At 46.4% G+C, this 16,746-nt stretch overlaps 1 protein-coding gene across 1 annotated transcript in view; it reads left to right on the top strand.

Moving 5' to 3' along the window:
- The first annotated feature begins 3,719 nt into the window (after positions 1 to 3,719).
- Positions 3,720 to 16,746, top strand: part of LOC110531343 (endophilin-A1) — a 30,941-nt gene continuing 17,914 nt past the window's right edge. Inside the window, exon 1 of the mRNA XM_036987054.2 lies at positions 3,720 to 4,039. Within this exon, the coding sequence (XP_036842949.1) occupies positions 3,995 to 4,039 (45 nt within the window). The 5' untranslated portion in view covers positions 3,720 to 3,994. The remainder of the gene's footprint in view (positions 4,040 to 16,746) is intronic.

The following is a 16,746-nucleotide window of genomic DNA, read 5'->3' as shown; positions in this document are numbered from 1 at the left end:
TTGTGATTTGGACTGAATTTAACTTCATGGTGACTTCCTCTTGTGGTGATTTCCCTCCGACATTATCCGATTTTAACTGTAAGCTTCGACAGTATGAACAACCCCAAATCATTTTGTGTGTCCTGTGCTGGGTTGACTTTCGCCAGTCTACACAAACCTTATCAAAACATATAGGCCTATGGGCTAGGCTACATGAGGTGTGATCCTAACCTTATCAAAACATATAGGCCTATGGGCTAGGCTACATGAGGTGTCGCACTATAATTTGAAAAAGTTGCCAAAAAAAAGGTATGCATTGTTTCTTGCCTTCGACTGGGCATCATTCACAAGTGATGGGCATCATTCACAAGTGATGGGCATCATTCACAAGTGATGGGCATCATTCACAAGTGATGGGCATCATTCACAAGTGATGGGCATCATTCACAAGTGATGGGCATCATTCACAAGTGATGGGCATCATTCACAAGTGATGGGCTAATATTGTCACCCATCAGACTATTCTTGATTTAATGTCTTTACATGTACTAAATAATATGTGAAATTTGTTTTGATTTAGAATGGACAATTATCATGCACCTGACTTGAAACAGGCAGGGGTAAAAAAATTAATTTAATCTATGCACTTAAATAGCGAATGGAGGACGCTAATTAATCGTGAATCACACTTACTCGTTCATTTTCATGACAGCCAGGTAGGCTGTACACCTGTTGTAAATATAAGCAATGTGCTTAATATTAGGAAAGTTGATAAATACAGTACCAGTCAAAAGTTTGGACACACCTACTCATTCAAGGGTTTTTCTTAATTTGTACTATTTTCTACATTGTAGGATACTAGTGAAGACATCAAAACTATGAAAGAGCACATACGGAATCATGTAGTAACCAAAAAAGTGTTAAACAAATCAAAATATATTTTATATTTGAGATACTTCAGTGTTGCCAGCCTTTGCCTTGATGACAGCTTTGCACACTCTTGGCATTCTCTCAACCAGCTTCAACTGGAATGCATTTCCAACTGTCTTGAAGGAGTTCCCACATGTGCTGAGTACTTTTTGGCTGCTTTTCTTAACTCTGTGGTTCAACTCACTGAGACTGCACTCGTGGAGGTGGTAAATGACCTTTTAATGGCGTCAGACCATGGCTCTACCTCTGTCCTCGTGTTCCTAGACCTTAGTGCTGCTTTGATACCATAGATCACCACATTCTTTTGGAGAGATTGGAAACCCAAATTGATCTACACGGACAAGTTCTGTCCTGGTTTAGATCTTATCTGTCGGAAAGATATCGGTTTGTCTCTGTGGATGGTTTGTCCTCTGACAAATCAACTGTGTATTTCGGTCTATGTAGACAGTCTACATAACAGACAGTCTACATAACGGACAGTCTACATAACGGACAGTCTACATCACTGACAGTCTACATCACTGACAGTCTACAAAACTGCCAGTCTACATAACAGACAGTCTACATAATGGACAGTCTACATAACGGACAGTCTACATAACGGACAGTCTACATCACTGCCAGTCTACATAACAGACAGTCTACAAAACTGCCACTCTACATAACAGACAGTCTACATAATGGACAGTCTACATAACGGACAGTCTACATAACAGACAGTCTACATAACGGACAGTCTACATAACGGCCAAACTTTTGAACACTAATCAATTAGTGGAGACAGCTGAGGGGGAGGAAGGCTCATAATAATGTCTGGAACGGAGCTAATGGAATGGCATCCAACTATGTGTTAGATGTATTTGACCCCCTTCCACCCGTTCCGCTCCAGCCATTACCACGAGCCCATCCTCCTCAATTAAGGTGCCACCAATCTCCTGTGTAATCAATATTATACAGTTTTATCAATGAATCAACAACGTATTTATGCAGTTTTATCAATGAATCAACAACGTATTTACGCAGTTTTATCAATGAATCAACAACGTATTTATGCAGTTTATCAACTAATCAACAACACAGTTATTCAGGAACTACAGAGTTTAGCCTGAACCATGGAAAACAGGCCCAGACCTGTATTTCTCATCCACCAAACTTTACAGTTGGCACTATGCATTCGGGGAGGTAGCATTTTCCTGGCATCCGCCAAGCCCAGATTTGTCCGTTGGACTGCCAGATGGTGAAATGTGATTCATCACTCCAGAGAACGCATTTCCACTGCTCCAGAGTCCAATAGCAGTGAGCTTTACAGCACTCCAGCCAACACTTGACAAACCCATTTCACGAAGCTCCTGACGAACAGTTCTTGTGCTGACGTTGCTTCCAGAGGCACTACATGCTTCAGCACTCTGCGGCCCGTTCTGTGAGCTTGTGTGGCCTACCACTTCTCAGCTGAGCCGTTGTTGCTCCTAGAAGTTTCCACCTCACAATAACAGCACTTACAGTTGACCGGGGCAGCTCTAGCAGGGTAGAAATTTGACAAACTGACTTGTTGGAAAGGTAGCATCCTATGACGGTGCCACGTTGAAAGTCACTGAGCTCTTCAGTAAGGCCATTCTACTGACAATGTTTGACTATGGAGATTGCATGGCTGTGTGCTCAATTTTATACACTTGTCATCAACGGAGGTGGCTGTAATAGCCAAATCCACTAATATGAATGGGTGTCCACATACTTTTGGATATATATAGTCTGTCAAGTTCTCTTTATTCATTCATTCGTCCTCATTCCTTCATATTTATTAGCAAACTGTGAGTAGAAGATCAGTAGGTAGATCAAACTCAGTTGAACTAAGTGGAACGCTGTCCATGGTGCTGAAGCACTTACTGATATCTCTGTCTGTCTCTGTCTCTTTCTCTCTCTGTCTCTCTGTCTCTGTCTCTCTCTCTCTCTCTCTCTCTCTCCCTGTCTCTGTCTGTCTCTCTCTCTCCCTGTCTCTCTCTCTGTCTCTCTCTCTCTCCCTGTGTCTCTCTCTCTGTCTGTCTCTGTCTCTCTCTGTCTCTGTCTCTCTCTCTCCCTGTCTCTGTGTCTCTCTCTCTCTTTCTGTCTCTCTCTCTCTCTCCCTGTCTCTGTCTGTCTCTCTCTCTCCCTGTCTCTCTTGCTCTAGGTCTCTGTCTCTGTGTCTCTCCCTACCCCTCTCTCTCCGTCTCTGTAGTTCTCTCCCTGTCTCTCTCTCTCTGTCTCTCTCGGTCTCTCTTTACGAAATGCATATTATTCTCAAAATGGTTAGCTAATAAATGCGCACATCTTGATCTCCCTCTTATCATAGGCTAATAGAAGAATCTAAAAAACCCATTAGGTGATCACCTAGCTCACGGACAGCAACCTCCTCTCATGCATATGCCTGCTGCCACAACTGTAGAATGCCACTTGGAATGAACTCAATGGGCGTATTACAGAGGTAAAATTGGTTTTTCAATGGATATTCTGTGGATATAAGGTTAATAGCTATTGGACAATTCATGTCATGACTACTTTATATATATATATATATGTGCATATGTGCCCATGACGATATATATATATATATATATATATATATATATATATACTTTGTCTAATAGCTATTGAAGATTGAAAGCAAAAAATAAATAATGAAATTTCAACAACAAAAAGCACTGACTCAGAATAAATAATTATCATTGTCATGACATGCTTTGTGTAAGAGCCATTGATGTTTGAAATCTGAAATCGTATTATTTAAAAAAAAAAAAAAATTAAGGTGTGGATTTTTCTGCATCTATCCTTGATTCAGAATATACCATCTTCATAGTCATGGCACGCGTGGTTCAATGGCTGTTGACAAGAGAAACCCGAATATCCAGTATAAAACGAATTTTACCTCGGTCACTTTATAGAGAAGACACCACGGTAGTCTAGGTTAGTCTACGGAACGAAGAACACTTGATAGCAAGAAATAAATCATTAAAGAAAGAAGGGCGGATTATAGTCATTGTTTTGAAACCCAGAGGCCGAAGAATTGTGGATTACCGGTCAACGCGCGAGGTCGTCTCGTCGAACCGGAGCGATGTCTGTCGCGGGGCTGAAAAAGCAGTTCCACAAAGCCACTCAGGTAGATTTCGGTTAACGAATCATTGTTTTTTTCGGTGCTTTTATCGGGGTAGACTATTTCTTCGGTGATGAAAGGTGATCAAAACAGCTACAGTGAATACAATGGCTGCTATTCTTAAATAATTGTCTGGGCTTAATCTCAAAAAGGAGAATTGTGATAGAGGTTTTCAGGCACAATCTCATTAGGCTACATTGTCTATCTGTGCCTGGCTCCCAAGCCCATAGGCCTAGGCTACCACCACTAGCCTACAGACACAGCCTGTCATTTGTCCAGCTATAGACCTGTAGTTTAATAAAGGCCTGTCTATCTCATCTCTTGAGCGAGGCATGCATCGCATTCTCTCTCAGGTTGACATTATAGACGGGTCAGCGCCGCATGAAGTCGTTCGTGGTCCCCAGGTAGAGTAGCTGCCGCTGCTTTTACAGCAGTTGGGGATCCTAATCAAATACTAATAGAAGAAGCACGATAAAATTGCTTAGAAGCACACAGGCTACAGATCCGTGCCCCAATATGGACCAATTTGACAGCTCCCCTCCCTTCCTCCGTCGCTTCCTTCATTCCTCCCTTCCAGGCAGTCACCAAGCCAGAAGTCTGTTCAAAAGGACATGACGTTACAGAACGTTTACGATCAGTTAGAAATGTATCGTGCTTTTCTGTTACATAGCTGACAGACACCATTCCTGTTACTGTCTATTTTATATTTTTATCTGCAACGTTCAGTGTGTTTTCTCATCCATGAATGAATACACCCACATGGAATGATAGACCAACAACGGCTGAACTATAACCCCTGACCCTGAGCCCTCAACAGCTGAACTATAACCCCTGACCCTGAGCCCTCAACAGCTGAACTATAACCCCTGACCCTGAGCCCTCAATGGCTGAACTATAACCCCTGACCCTGAGCCCTCAACAGCTGAACTATAACACCTGACCCTGAGCCCTCAACAGCTGAACTATAACACCTGACCCTGAGCCCTCAACAGCTGAACTATAACCCCTGACCCTGAGCCCTCAACGGCTGAACTATAACCCCTGACCCTGAGCCCTCAATGGCTGAACTATAACCCCTGACCCTGAGCCCTCAATGGCTGAACTATAACCCCTGACCCTGAGCCCTCAACAGCTGAACTATAACCCCTGACCCTGAGCCCTCAACAGCTGAACTATAACACCTGACCCTGGCTCTCTAGCCTGTGACTACAGTTGGCTCTCTAGTCTGTGACTACAGTTGGCTCTCTAGTCTGTGACTACAGTTGGCTCTCTAGTCTGTGACTACAGTTGGCTCTCTAGTCTGTGACTACAGTTGGCTCTCTAGTCTGTGACTACAGTTGGCTCTAGTCTGTGACTACAGTTGGCTCTCTAGTCTGTGACTACAGTTGGCTCTCTAGTCTGTGACTACAGTTGGCTCTCTAGTCTGTGACTACAGTTGGCTCTCTAGTCTGTGACTACAGTTGGCTCTCTAGTTTGTGACTACAGTTGGCTCTAGTCTGTATTGGCTCTAGTCTGTGACTACAGTTGGCTCTAGTCTGTATTGGCTCTAGTCCGTGACTACAGTTGGCTCTCTAGTCTGTATTGGCTCTAGTCTGTGACTACAGTTGGCTCTCTAGTCTGTGACTACAGTTGACTCTAGTCTGTGACTACAGTTGGCTCTAGTCTGTGACTACAGTTGGCTCTAGTCTGTGACTACAGTTGGCTCTCTAGTCTGTGACTACAGTTGGCTCTCTAGTCTGTGACTACAGTTGGATCTAGTCTGTGACTACAGTTGGCTCTCTAGTCTGTGACTACAGTTGGCTCTCTAGTCTGTGACTACAGTTGGATCTAGTCTGTGACTACAGTTGGCTCTCTAGTCTGTGACTACAGTTGGCTCTAGTCTGTGACTACAGTTGGATCTAGTCTGTGACTACAGTTGGCTCTCTAGTCTGTGACTACAGTTATCTCTCTAGTCTGTGACTACAGTTGACTCTAGTCTGTGACTACAGTTGGCTCTAGTCTGTGACTACAGTTGGATCTAGTCTGTGACTACAGTTGGATCTAGTCTGTGACTACAGTTGGCTCTCTGGTCTGTGACTACAGTTGACTCTAGTCTGTGACTACAGTTGATTCCAGTCTGTGACTACAGTTGGCTCTAGTCTGTGACTACAGTTGGCTCTAGTCTGTGACTACAGTTGGCTCTAGTCTGTGACTACAGTTGGATCTAGTCTGTGACTACAGTTGACTCTAGTCTGTGACTACAGTTGGATCTAGTCTGTGACTACAGTTGGCTCTCTAGTCTGTGACTACAGTTGGCTCTCTAGTCTGTGACTACAGTTGGATCTAGTCTGTGACTACAGTTGGATCTAGTCTGTGACTACAGTTGGCTCTCTAGTCTGTGACTACAGTTGGATCTAGTCTGTGACTACAGTTGGATCTAGTCTGTGACTACAGTTGGCTCTCTAGTCTGTGACTACAGTTGGCTCTCTAGTCTGTGACTACAGTTATCTCTCTAGTCTGTGACTACAGTTGACTCTAGTCTGTGACTACAGTTGGCTCTAGTCTGTGACTACAGTTGGATCTAGTCTGTGACTACAGTTGGATCTAGTCTGTGACTACAGTTGGCTCTCTGGTCTGTGACTACAGTTGACTCTAGTCTGTGACTACAGTTGATTCCAGTCTGTGACTACAGTTGGCTCTAGTCTGTGACTACAGTTGGCTCTAGTCTGTGACTACAGTTGGCTCTAGTCTGTGACTACAGTTGGATCTAGTCTGTGACTACAGTTGACTCTAGTCTGTGACTACAGTTGGATCTAGTCTGTGACTACAGTTGGCTCTCTAGTCTGTGACTACAGTTGACTCTAGTCTGTGACTACAGTTGGCTCTAGTCTGTGACTACAGTTGGCTCTCTAGTCTGTGACTACAGTTGGCTCTCTAGTCTGTGACTACAGTTGGCTCTCTAGTCTGTGACTACAGTTGGATCTAGTCTGTGACTACAGTTGGCTCTCTAGTCTGTGACTACAGTTGGCTCTCTAGTCTGTGACTACAGTTGGATCTAGTCTGTGACTACAGTTGGCTCTCTAGTCTGTGACTACAGTTGGCTCTCTAGTCTGTGACTACAGTTGGCTCTCTAGTCTGTGACTACAGTTGGATCTAGTCTGTGACTACAGTTGGATCTAGTCTGTGACTACAGTTGGCTCTCTAGTCTGTGACTACAGTTGGCTCTCTAGTCTGTGACTACAGTTGGCTCTCTAGTCTGTGACTACAGTTGGCTCTAGTCTGTGACTACAGTGAAATAAAGCTAAAACAAAAACACTCCAAGAGATACCATTTGAAAAACAGCTTATTTCTATGTTTGGGATGAGAAGATTTCATGCCATCGGCACTGAGGCTACATTTATAAGGAGGTCGGTTGGTTTCTGGTATACACCAGGCCTATTCCCCAGGACCTCTCTGTGGTGAGGATCTGAAAGGAATGTTGGGAATTAAATGTGTTTGATCTAGACTTAAAAGAACCCATCCACAGCAACGGGTCACTGCGTGACAGTAACGGGGGGACAGACAGAACGGAAATAGATAAGAATCGACAACAACGGATGTTCCAACCGTGGGGCGGGGCCTGACGGAGCACTGCAGTGGGGCGTGGCCTGACGGAGCACTGCAGTGGGGCGAGGCCTGAGGGAGCACTGCAGTGGGGCGAGGCCTGAGGGAGCACTGCAGTGGGGCGGGGCCTGACGGAGCACTGCAGTGGGGCGGGGCCTGACGGAGCACTGCAGTGGGGCGGGGCCTGATGGAGCACTGCAGTGGGGCGTGGCCTGACGGAGCACTGCAGTGGGGCGTGGCCTAACGGAGCACTGCAGTGGTACTGTAGTCACAGACTAGAGCCAACTGTAGTCACAGACTAGAGTGGGGCGGGGTCTGACGGAGCGGGGTGTGACCTGGCATCGAGAGAGAGGGAGAGAGACAGACAGAGACAGACAGAGATATCAGTAAGTGCCTCAGTCCCATGGACAGCATTCCACTTAGTACAACTGAGTTTGATCTACCTACTGATCTTCTACGCACGGTTTGCTAATAAATATGGAGGAATGAGGACGAATGAAGAGAACTTGATACACTTTATATATCCAAAAGTATGACACACAGCCATGCAATCTCCATGCAATCTCCATAGACAAACATTGGCAGTAGAAACGTGCTGTAAGGGTCGTAACGTGTGTGTGGTACCCCCTGTATATAGCCTCCACATTGACTCTGTACCGGTACCCCCTGTATATAGCCTCCACATTGACTCTGTACCGTAATACCCTGTATATAGCCTCCACATTGACTCTGTACCGGTACCCTCTGTATATAGTCTCCACATTGACTCTGTACCGGTACCCCCTGTATATAGCCTCCACATTGACTCTGTACCGGTACCCTCTGTATATAGTCTCCACATTGACTCTGTACCGGTACCCCCTGTATATAGCCTCCACATTGACTCTGTACCGTAATACCCTGTATATACTGCACCTGTTGTATTCAGCATTTCACTGTGAGGTCTACTACACCTGTTGTATTCAGCATTTCACTGTAAGGTCTACTACACCTGTTGTATTCAGCATTTCACTGCGAGGTCTACCTACATATGTTGTATTCAGCATTTCACTGTGAGGTCTACTACACCTGTTGTATTCAGCATTTCACTGTAAGGTCTACTACACCTGTTGTATTCAGCATTTCACTGTAAGGTCTACTACACCTGTTGTATTCAGCATTTCACTGTAAGGTCTACTACACCTGTTGTATTCAGCATTTCACTGTAAGGTCTACTACACCTGTTGTATTCAGCATTTCACTGTAAGGTCTACTACACCTGTTGTATTCAGCATTTCACTGTAAGGTCTACTACACCTGTTGTATTCAGCATTTCACTGTGAGGTCTACTACACCTGTTGTATTCAGCATTTCACTGTAAGGTCTACTACACCTGTTGTATTCATAATCTCACTGTGAGGTCTACTACACCTGTTGTATTCATCATTTCACTGTAAGGTCTACTACACCTGTTGTATTCAGCATTTCACTGTAAGGTCTACTACACCTGTTGTATTCAGCATTTCACTGTGAGGTCTGCTACACCTGTTGTATCTTGCGCATGTGACAACTGATTCCTGAGATGGATTCACCTGAATTAATTATAAGTTTTTCATTACTCTGGACTGACACACACACATGCACACTTATCTTTCATCAATACATTAATACACAAAGGGGGAAGATGAGGGGAGGACTGAACACTCAAACACTCTCCATCCCTCCATCTCCATCTCTCCTTTCCCAGTCCTTTTGGGAACCGGTTGGCATGGAAACCCTACATGTGTGCTGTCTTTGTCTGAAAATAGACCCAATGTTGCTGCTCAGAGGAGCGGGATGCACACACACGCACACACACACACCACACACGCACACACCACAAATACACACACACACCACAAACCTCTAATACACACACACACACACACCACAAATACACACACACACCACAAACCTCTAATACACACACACACACACACACACCACAAATACACACACACACCACAAACCTCTAATATACACACACACACACACACACCACAAATACACACACACACACACACCACAAATACACACACACCACAAATAGACACACACAAACCACTAATGCACACACAAATTCACTACGACAGACACACACAAACCGCACACACACACACACACACCACAAATACACACACACACACACCACAAATACATACACACACACACACACACAAACTGCACACACCACAAATACACACACACAAATACACACACACACAAATTCACTACGACAGACACACACACACACACACACACACAGACACACACACACACACAGGGCTCGGAGCTGGTTAGCTCACTCAATAATTGATTGTCCTTGAGGGCAATATGACAGAGAGGTGCTATCTACGGTTCCTGTATCACCCACTCACCGTCTCACTCAATCTCTTATTAGTGGAAGTGCTATTTGCTTTACACTGTCTGTCTTTACACTGTCTGTCTTTACACTGTCTGTCTTTACACTGTCTGTCGTTACACTGTCTGTCGTTACACGGTCTGTCTTTACACTGTCTGTCGTTACACTGTCTGTCGTTACTGTCTGTCGTTACGCTGTCTGTCTTTACACTGTCGTTACGCTGTCTGTCGTTACACTGTCTGTCGTTACACTGTCTGTCTTTACACTGTCTGTCGTTACACTGTCTGTCGTTACACTGTCTGTCGTTACACTGTCTGTCTTTACACTGTCTGTCGTTACACTGTCTGTCTTTACACTGTCTGTCTTTACACTGTCTGTCTTTACACTGTCTGTCGTTACACTGTCTGTCTTTACACTGTCTGTCTTTACACTGTCTGTCTTTACGCTGTCTGTCGTTACTGTCTGTCTTTACACTGTCTGTCTTTACACTGTCTGTCTTTACACTGTCTGTCGTTACGCTGTCTGTCGTTACGCTGTCTGTCGTTACGCTGTCTGTCTTTACACTGTCTGTCGTTACACTGTCTGTCGTTACTGTCTGTCGTTACGCTGTCTGTCGTTACACTGTCTGTCGTTACGCTGTCTGTCTTTACGCTGTCGTTACACTGTCTGTCGTTACACTGTCTGTCGTTACGCTGTCTGTCGTTACGCTGTCTGTCGTTACACTGCCTGTCGTTACTGTCTGTCGTTACGCTGTCTGTCTTTACACTGTCTGTCGTTACGCTGTCTTGTCGTTACGCTGTCTGTCTTTACACTGTCTGTCGTTACACTGTCTGTCTTTACACTGTCTGTCGTTGCACTGTCTGTCTTTACACTGTCTGTCGTTACACTGTCTGTCTTTACACTGTCTGTCGTTACTGTCTGTCGTTACTGTCTGTCGTTACACTGTCTGTCTTTACACTGTCGTTACACTGTCTGTCGTTACACTGTCTGTCGTTACACTGTCTGTCTTTACACTGTCTGTCGTTACACTGTCTGTCTTTACACTGTCGTTACACTGTCTGTCTTTACACTGTCTGTCTTTACACTGTCTGTCGTTACACTGTCTGTCGTTACACTGTCGTTACACTGTCTGTCTTTACACTGTCGTTACACTGTCTGTTGTTACACTGTCTGTCTTTACAATGTCTGTCGTTACTGTCTGTTGTTACACTGTCTGTCGTTACACTGTCTGTCTTTACACTGTCTGTCTTTACACTGCCTGTCTTTACACTGTCTGTTGTTACACTGTCTGTCTTTACAATGTCTGTCGTTACTGTCTGTTGTTACACTGTCTGTCGTTACACTGTCTGTCTTTACACTGTCTGTCTTTACACTGCCTGTCTTTACACTGTCTGTCTTTACGCTGCCTGTCGTTACACTGCCTGTCGTTACACTGTCTGTCTTTACACTGTCGTTACACTGTCTGTCTTTACACTGTCTGTCTTTACACTGTCTGTCTTTACACTGTCTGTCTTTACACTGTCTGATCATTTGTTGCTTTGTCAGTACCTGCCTGTTACACCAAATCTCTCAGACCCAGCTATCGTCTACAGTAGTCTACTAGAGGCCCAGCTATAGTCTACAGTAGTCTACTAGAGGCCCAGCTATAGTCTACAGTAGTCTACTAGAGGCCCAGCTATAGTCTACAGTAGTCTACTAGAGGCCCAGCTATGGTCTACAGTAGTCTACTAGAGGCCCAGCTATGGTCTACTAGAGGCCCAGCTATGGTCTACAGCAGTCTACTAGAGGCCCAGCTATAGTCTACAGTAGTCTACTAGAGTCCCAGCTATGGTCTACAGTAGTCTACTAGAGGCCCAGCTATGGTCTACTAGAGGCCCAGCTATAGTTTACTAGAGGCCTAGCTATAGTCTACAGTAGTCTACTAGAGGCCCAGCTATGGTCTACTAGAGGCCCAGCTGTAGTCTACTAGAGGCCTAGCTATAGTCTACAGTAGTCTACTAGAGGCCCAGCTATGGTCTACTAGAGGCCCAGCTATAGTCGACTAGAGGCCCAGCTATAGTCGACTAGAGGCCCAGCTATAGTCTACTAGAGGCCCAGCTGTAGACTACTAGAGGCCTAGCTATAGTCTACAGTAGTCTACTAGAGGCCCAGCTATAGTCTGCTAGAGGCCCAGCTATATTCTACAGTAGCCTACTAGAGGCCCAGCTATAGTCTACTAGAGGCCCAGCTATGGTCTACAGCAGTCTACTAGAGGCCCAGCTATAGTCTACAGTAGTCTACTAGAGGCCCAGCTATGGTCTACTAGAGGCCCAGCTATAGTCTACAGTAGTCTACTAGAGGCCCAGCTATAGTCTACTAGAGGCCTAGCTATAGTCTACAGTAGTCTACTAGAGGCCCAGCTATGGTCTACTAGAGGCCCAGCTGTAGTCTACTAGAGGCCTAGCTATAGTCTACAGTAGTCTACTAGAGGCCCAGCTATGGTCTACTAGAGGCCCAGCTATGGTCTACTAGAGGCCCAGCTATAGTCTACTAGAGGCCCAGCTGTAGACTACTAGAGGCCTAGCTATAGTCTACAGTAGTCTACTAGAGGCCCAGCTATAGTCTGCTAGAGGCCCAGCTATATTCTACTAGAGGCCCAGCTATAGTCTACTAGAGGCCCAGCTATGGTCTACAGCAGTCTACTAGAGGCCCAGCTATAGTCTACAGCAGTCTACTAGAGGCCCAGCTATAGTCGACTAGAGGCCCAGCTATAGTCTACTAGAGGCCCAGCTGTAGACTACTAGAGGCCTAGCTATAGTCTACAGTAGTCTACTAGAGGCCCAGCTATAGTCTGCTAGAGGCCCAGCTATAGTCTACTAGAGGCCCAGCTATAGTCTACTAGAGGCCCAGCTATGGTCTACAGCAGTCTACTAGAGGCCCAGCTATAGTCTACAGTAGTCTACTAGAGGCCCAGCTATGGTCTACTAGAGGCCCAGCTATAGTCTACAGTAGTCTACTAGAGGCCCAGCTATAGTCTACTAGAGGCCCAGCTATAGTCTACTAGAGGCCCAGCTATAGTCTACTAGAGGCCCAGCTATAGTCTACTAGAGGCCCAGCTATAGTCTACTAGAGGCCCAGCTATAGTCTACTAGAGGCCCAGCTATAGTCTACTAGAGGCCCAGCTATAGTCTACTAGAGGCCCAGCTATAGTCTACTAGAGGCCCAGCTATAGTCTACTAGAGGCCCAGCTATAGTCTACTAGAGGCCCAGCTATAGTCTACTAGAGGCCCAGCTATAGTCTACTAGAGGCCCAGCTATAGTCTACTAGAGGCCCAGCTATAGTCTACTAGAGGCCCAGCTATAGTCTACTAGAGGCCCAGCTATAGTCTACTAGAGGCCCAGCTATAGTCTACTAGAGGCCCAGCTATAGTCTGCTAGAGGCCCAGCTATAGTCTGCTAGAGGCCCAGCTATAGTCTACTAGAGGCCCAGCTATAGTCAACTAGAGGCCCAGCTATAGTCTATAGTAGTCCATTAGTGGCCCAGCTATAGTCTACAGTAGTCCATTAGAGGCCCAGCTATAGTCTACAGTAGTCCATTATAGGCCCAGCTATAGTCAGCTGTGGTCTACTAGAGGCCCAGCTATAGTCTACTAGAGGCCCAGCTATAGTCTACTAGAGGCCCAGCTATAGACTACTAGAGGCCCAGCTATAGTCTACAGTAGTCCATTATAGGCCCAGCTATAGTCAGCAGTGGTCTACTAGAGGCCCAGCTATGGTCGACTAGAGGCCCAGCTATGGTCGACTAGAGGCCCAGCTATGGTCGACTAGAGGCCCAGCTATGGTCGACTAGAGGCCCAGCTATGGTCGACTAGAGGCCCAGCTATGGTCGACTAGAGGCCCAGCTATGGTCGACTAGAGGCCCAGCTATGGTCGACTAGAGGCCCAGCTATGGTCGACTAGAGGCCCAGCTATAGTCGACTAGAGGCCCAGCTATAGTCTATAGTAGTCCATTAGAGGCCCAGCTATAGTCTACAGTAGTCCATTAGAGGCCCAGCTATAGTCTACAGTAGTTCATTAGACGTCCAGCTATAGTCTACAGTAGTCCATTAGAGGCCCAGCTATAGTCAGCAGTGGTCTACTAGAGGCCCAGCTATAGTCTACAGTAGTCTACTAGCGGCCCAGCTATAGTCTGCAGTAGTCGCCTAGAGGCCCAGCTATAGTCGCCTAGAGGCCCAGCTATAGTCGCCTAGAGGCCCAGCTATAGTCGCCTAGAGGCCCAGCTATAGTCGCCTAGAGGCCCAGCTATAGTCGCCTAGAGGCCCAGCTATAGTCGCCTAGAGGCCCAGCTATAGTCGCCTAGAGGCCCAGCAATAGTCGCCTAGAGGCCCAGCTATAGTCGCCTAGAGGCCCAGCTATATTCTACAGTAGTCTACTAGAGGGCCTGCTATAGTCTGCAGTAGTCTACTAGAGGCACAGCTATAGTCTGCAGTAGTCTACTAGCGGCCCAGCTATAGTCTACTAGAGGTCCAGCTATAGTCTGCAGTAGTCTACTAGAGGCACAGCTATAGTCTGCAGTAGTCTACTAGCGGCCCAGCTATAGTCTACTAGAGGTCCAGCTATATTCTGCAGTAGTCTACTAGAGGGCCAGCTATATTCTGCAGTAGTCTACTAGAGGCACAGCTATAGTCTGCAGTAGTCTACTAGCGGCCCAGCTATAGTCTACTAGCGGCCCAGCTATAGTCTACTAGAGGTCCAGCTATAGTCGCCTAGCGGCCCAGCTATAGTCGCCTAGAGGCCCAGCAATAGTCGCCTAGAGGCCCAGCTATAGTCGCCTAGAGGCCCAGCTATAGTCGCCTAGAGGCCCAGCTATAGTCGCCTAGAGGACCAGCTATATTCTACAGTAGTCTACTAGAGGGCCAGCTATAGTCTACTAGAGGCACAGCTATAGTCTGCAGTAGTCTACTAGCGGCCCAGCTATAGTCTACTAGCGGCCCAGCTATAGTCTACTAGAGGTCCAGCTATAGTCTGCAGTAGTCTACTAGAGGCACAGCTATAGTCTGCAGTAGTCTACTAGCGGCCCAGCTATAGTCTACTAGAGGTCCAGCTATATTCTGCAGTAGTCTAATAGAGGGCCAGCTATAGTCTGCAGTAGTCTACTAGAGGCACAGCTATAGTCTGCAGTAGTCTACTAGCGGCCCAGCTATAGTCTACTAGCGGCCCAGCTATAGTCTACTAGAGGTCCAGCTATATTCTACAGTAGTCTACTAGAGGCACAGCTATAGTTCTGCAGTAGCCTACTGGAGGCCCAGCTATAGTCTGCTAGAGGCCCAGCTATAGTCTGCTAGAGGCCCAGCTATAGTCTGCTAGAGGCCTAGCTATAGTCTGCTAGAGGCCCAGCTATTGTCTGCTAGAGGCCCAGCTATAGTCTGCTAGAGGCCCAGCTATAGTCTACAGTAGTCTACTAGAGGCCCAGCTATAGTCTGCTAGAGTCCCAGCTATAGTCTGCTAGAGTCCCAGCTATAGTCTGCTAGAGGCCCAGCTATAGTCTGCTAGAGGCCCAGCTATAGTCTGCTAGAGGCCCAGCTATAGTCTACTAGAGGCCCAGCTATAGTCTACTAGAGGCCCAGCTATAGTCTACTAGAGGCCCAGCTATAGTCTACTAGAGGCCCAGCTATAGTCTACTAGAGGCCCAGCTATAGTCTACTAGAGGCCCAGCTATAGTCTACTAGAGGCCCAGCTATAGTCTACTAGAGGCCCAGCTATAGTCTACTAGAGGCCCAGCTATAGTCTACTAGAGGCCCAGCTATAGTCTACTAGAGGCCCAGCTATAGTCTACTAGAGGCCCAGCTATAGTCTACTAGAGGCCCAGCTATAGTCTACTAGAGGCCCAGCTATAGTCTACTAGAGGCCCAGCTATAGTCTACTAGAGGCCCAGCTATAGTCTACTAGAGGCCCAGCTATAGTCTACTAGAGGCCCAGCTATAGTCTACTAGAGGCCCAGCTATAGTCAACTAGAGGCCCAGCTATAGTCTATAGTAGTCCATTAGTGGCCCAGCTATAGTCTACAGTAGTCCATTAGAGGCCCAGCTATAGTCTACAGTAGTCCATTAGAGGCCCAGCTATAGTCTACAGTAGTCCATTATAGGCCCAGCTATAGTCAGCAGTGGTCTACTAGAGGCCCAGCTATAGACTACTAGAGGCCCAGCTATAGTCTACAGTAGTCCATTATAGGCCCAGCTATAGTCAGCAGTGGTCGACTAGAGGCCCAGCTATGGTCGACTAGAGACCCTGCTATGGTCGACTAGAGGCCCTGCTATGGTCGACTAGAGGCCCAGCTATGGTCGACTAGAGGCCCAGCTATAGTCGACTAGAGTCCCAGCTATAGTCGACTAGAGGCCCAGCTATAGTCTATAGTAGTGCATTAGAGGCCCAGCTATAGTCTACAGTAGTCCATTAGTGGCCCAGCTATAGTCTACAGTAGTCCATTAGAGGTCCAGCTATAGTCTACAGTAGTCTACTAGAGGCCCAGCTATAGTCGACTAGAGTCCCAGCTATAGTCGACTAGAGGCCCAGCTATAGTCTATAGTAGTGCATTAGAGGCCCAGCTATAGTCTACAGTAGTCCATTAGAGGCCCAGCTATAGTCTACAGTAGTCCATTAGAGGTCCAGCTATAGTCTACAGTAGTCCATTAGAGGCCCAGCTATAGTCAGCAGTGGTCTACTAGAGGCCCAGCTATAGTCTACAGTAGTCTACTAGAGGCCCAGCTATAGT

The sequence above is a fragment of the Oncorhynchus mykiss genome, chromosome 9 (assembly GCF_057628025.1).
Source record: "Oncorhynchus mykiss isolate SJ-2025 chromosome 9, ASM5762802v1, whole genome shotgun sequence".
NCBI classification, from domain to species: Eukaryota; Metazoa; Chordata; class Actinopteri; order Salmoniformes; family Salmonidae; genus Oncorhynchus; species Oncorhynchus mykiss.
Note: the sequence above shows the minus strand (reverse complement) of the source record. Positions and strands in the feature narration are given on the sequence as shown.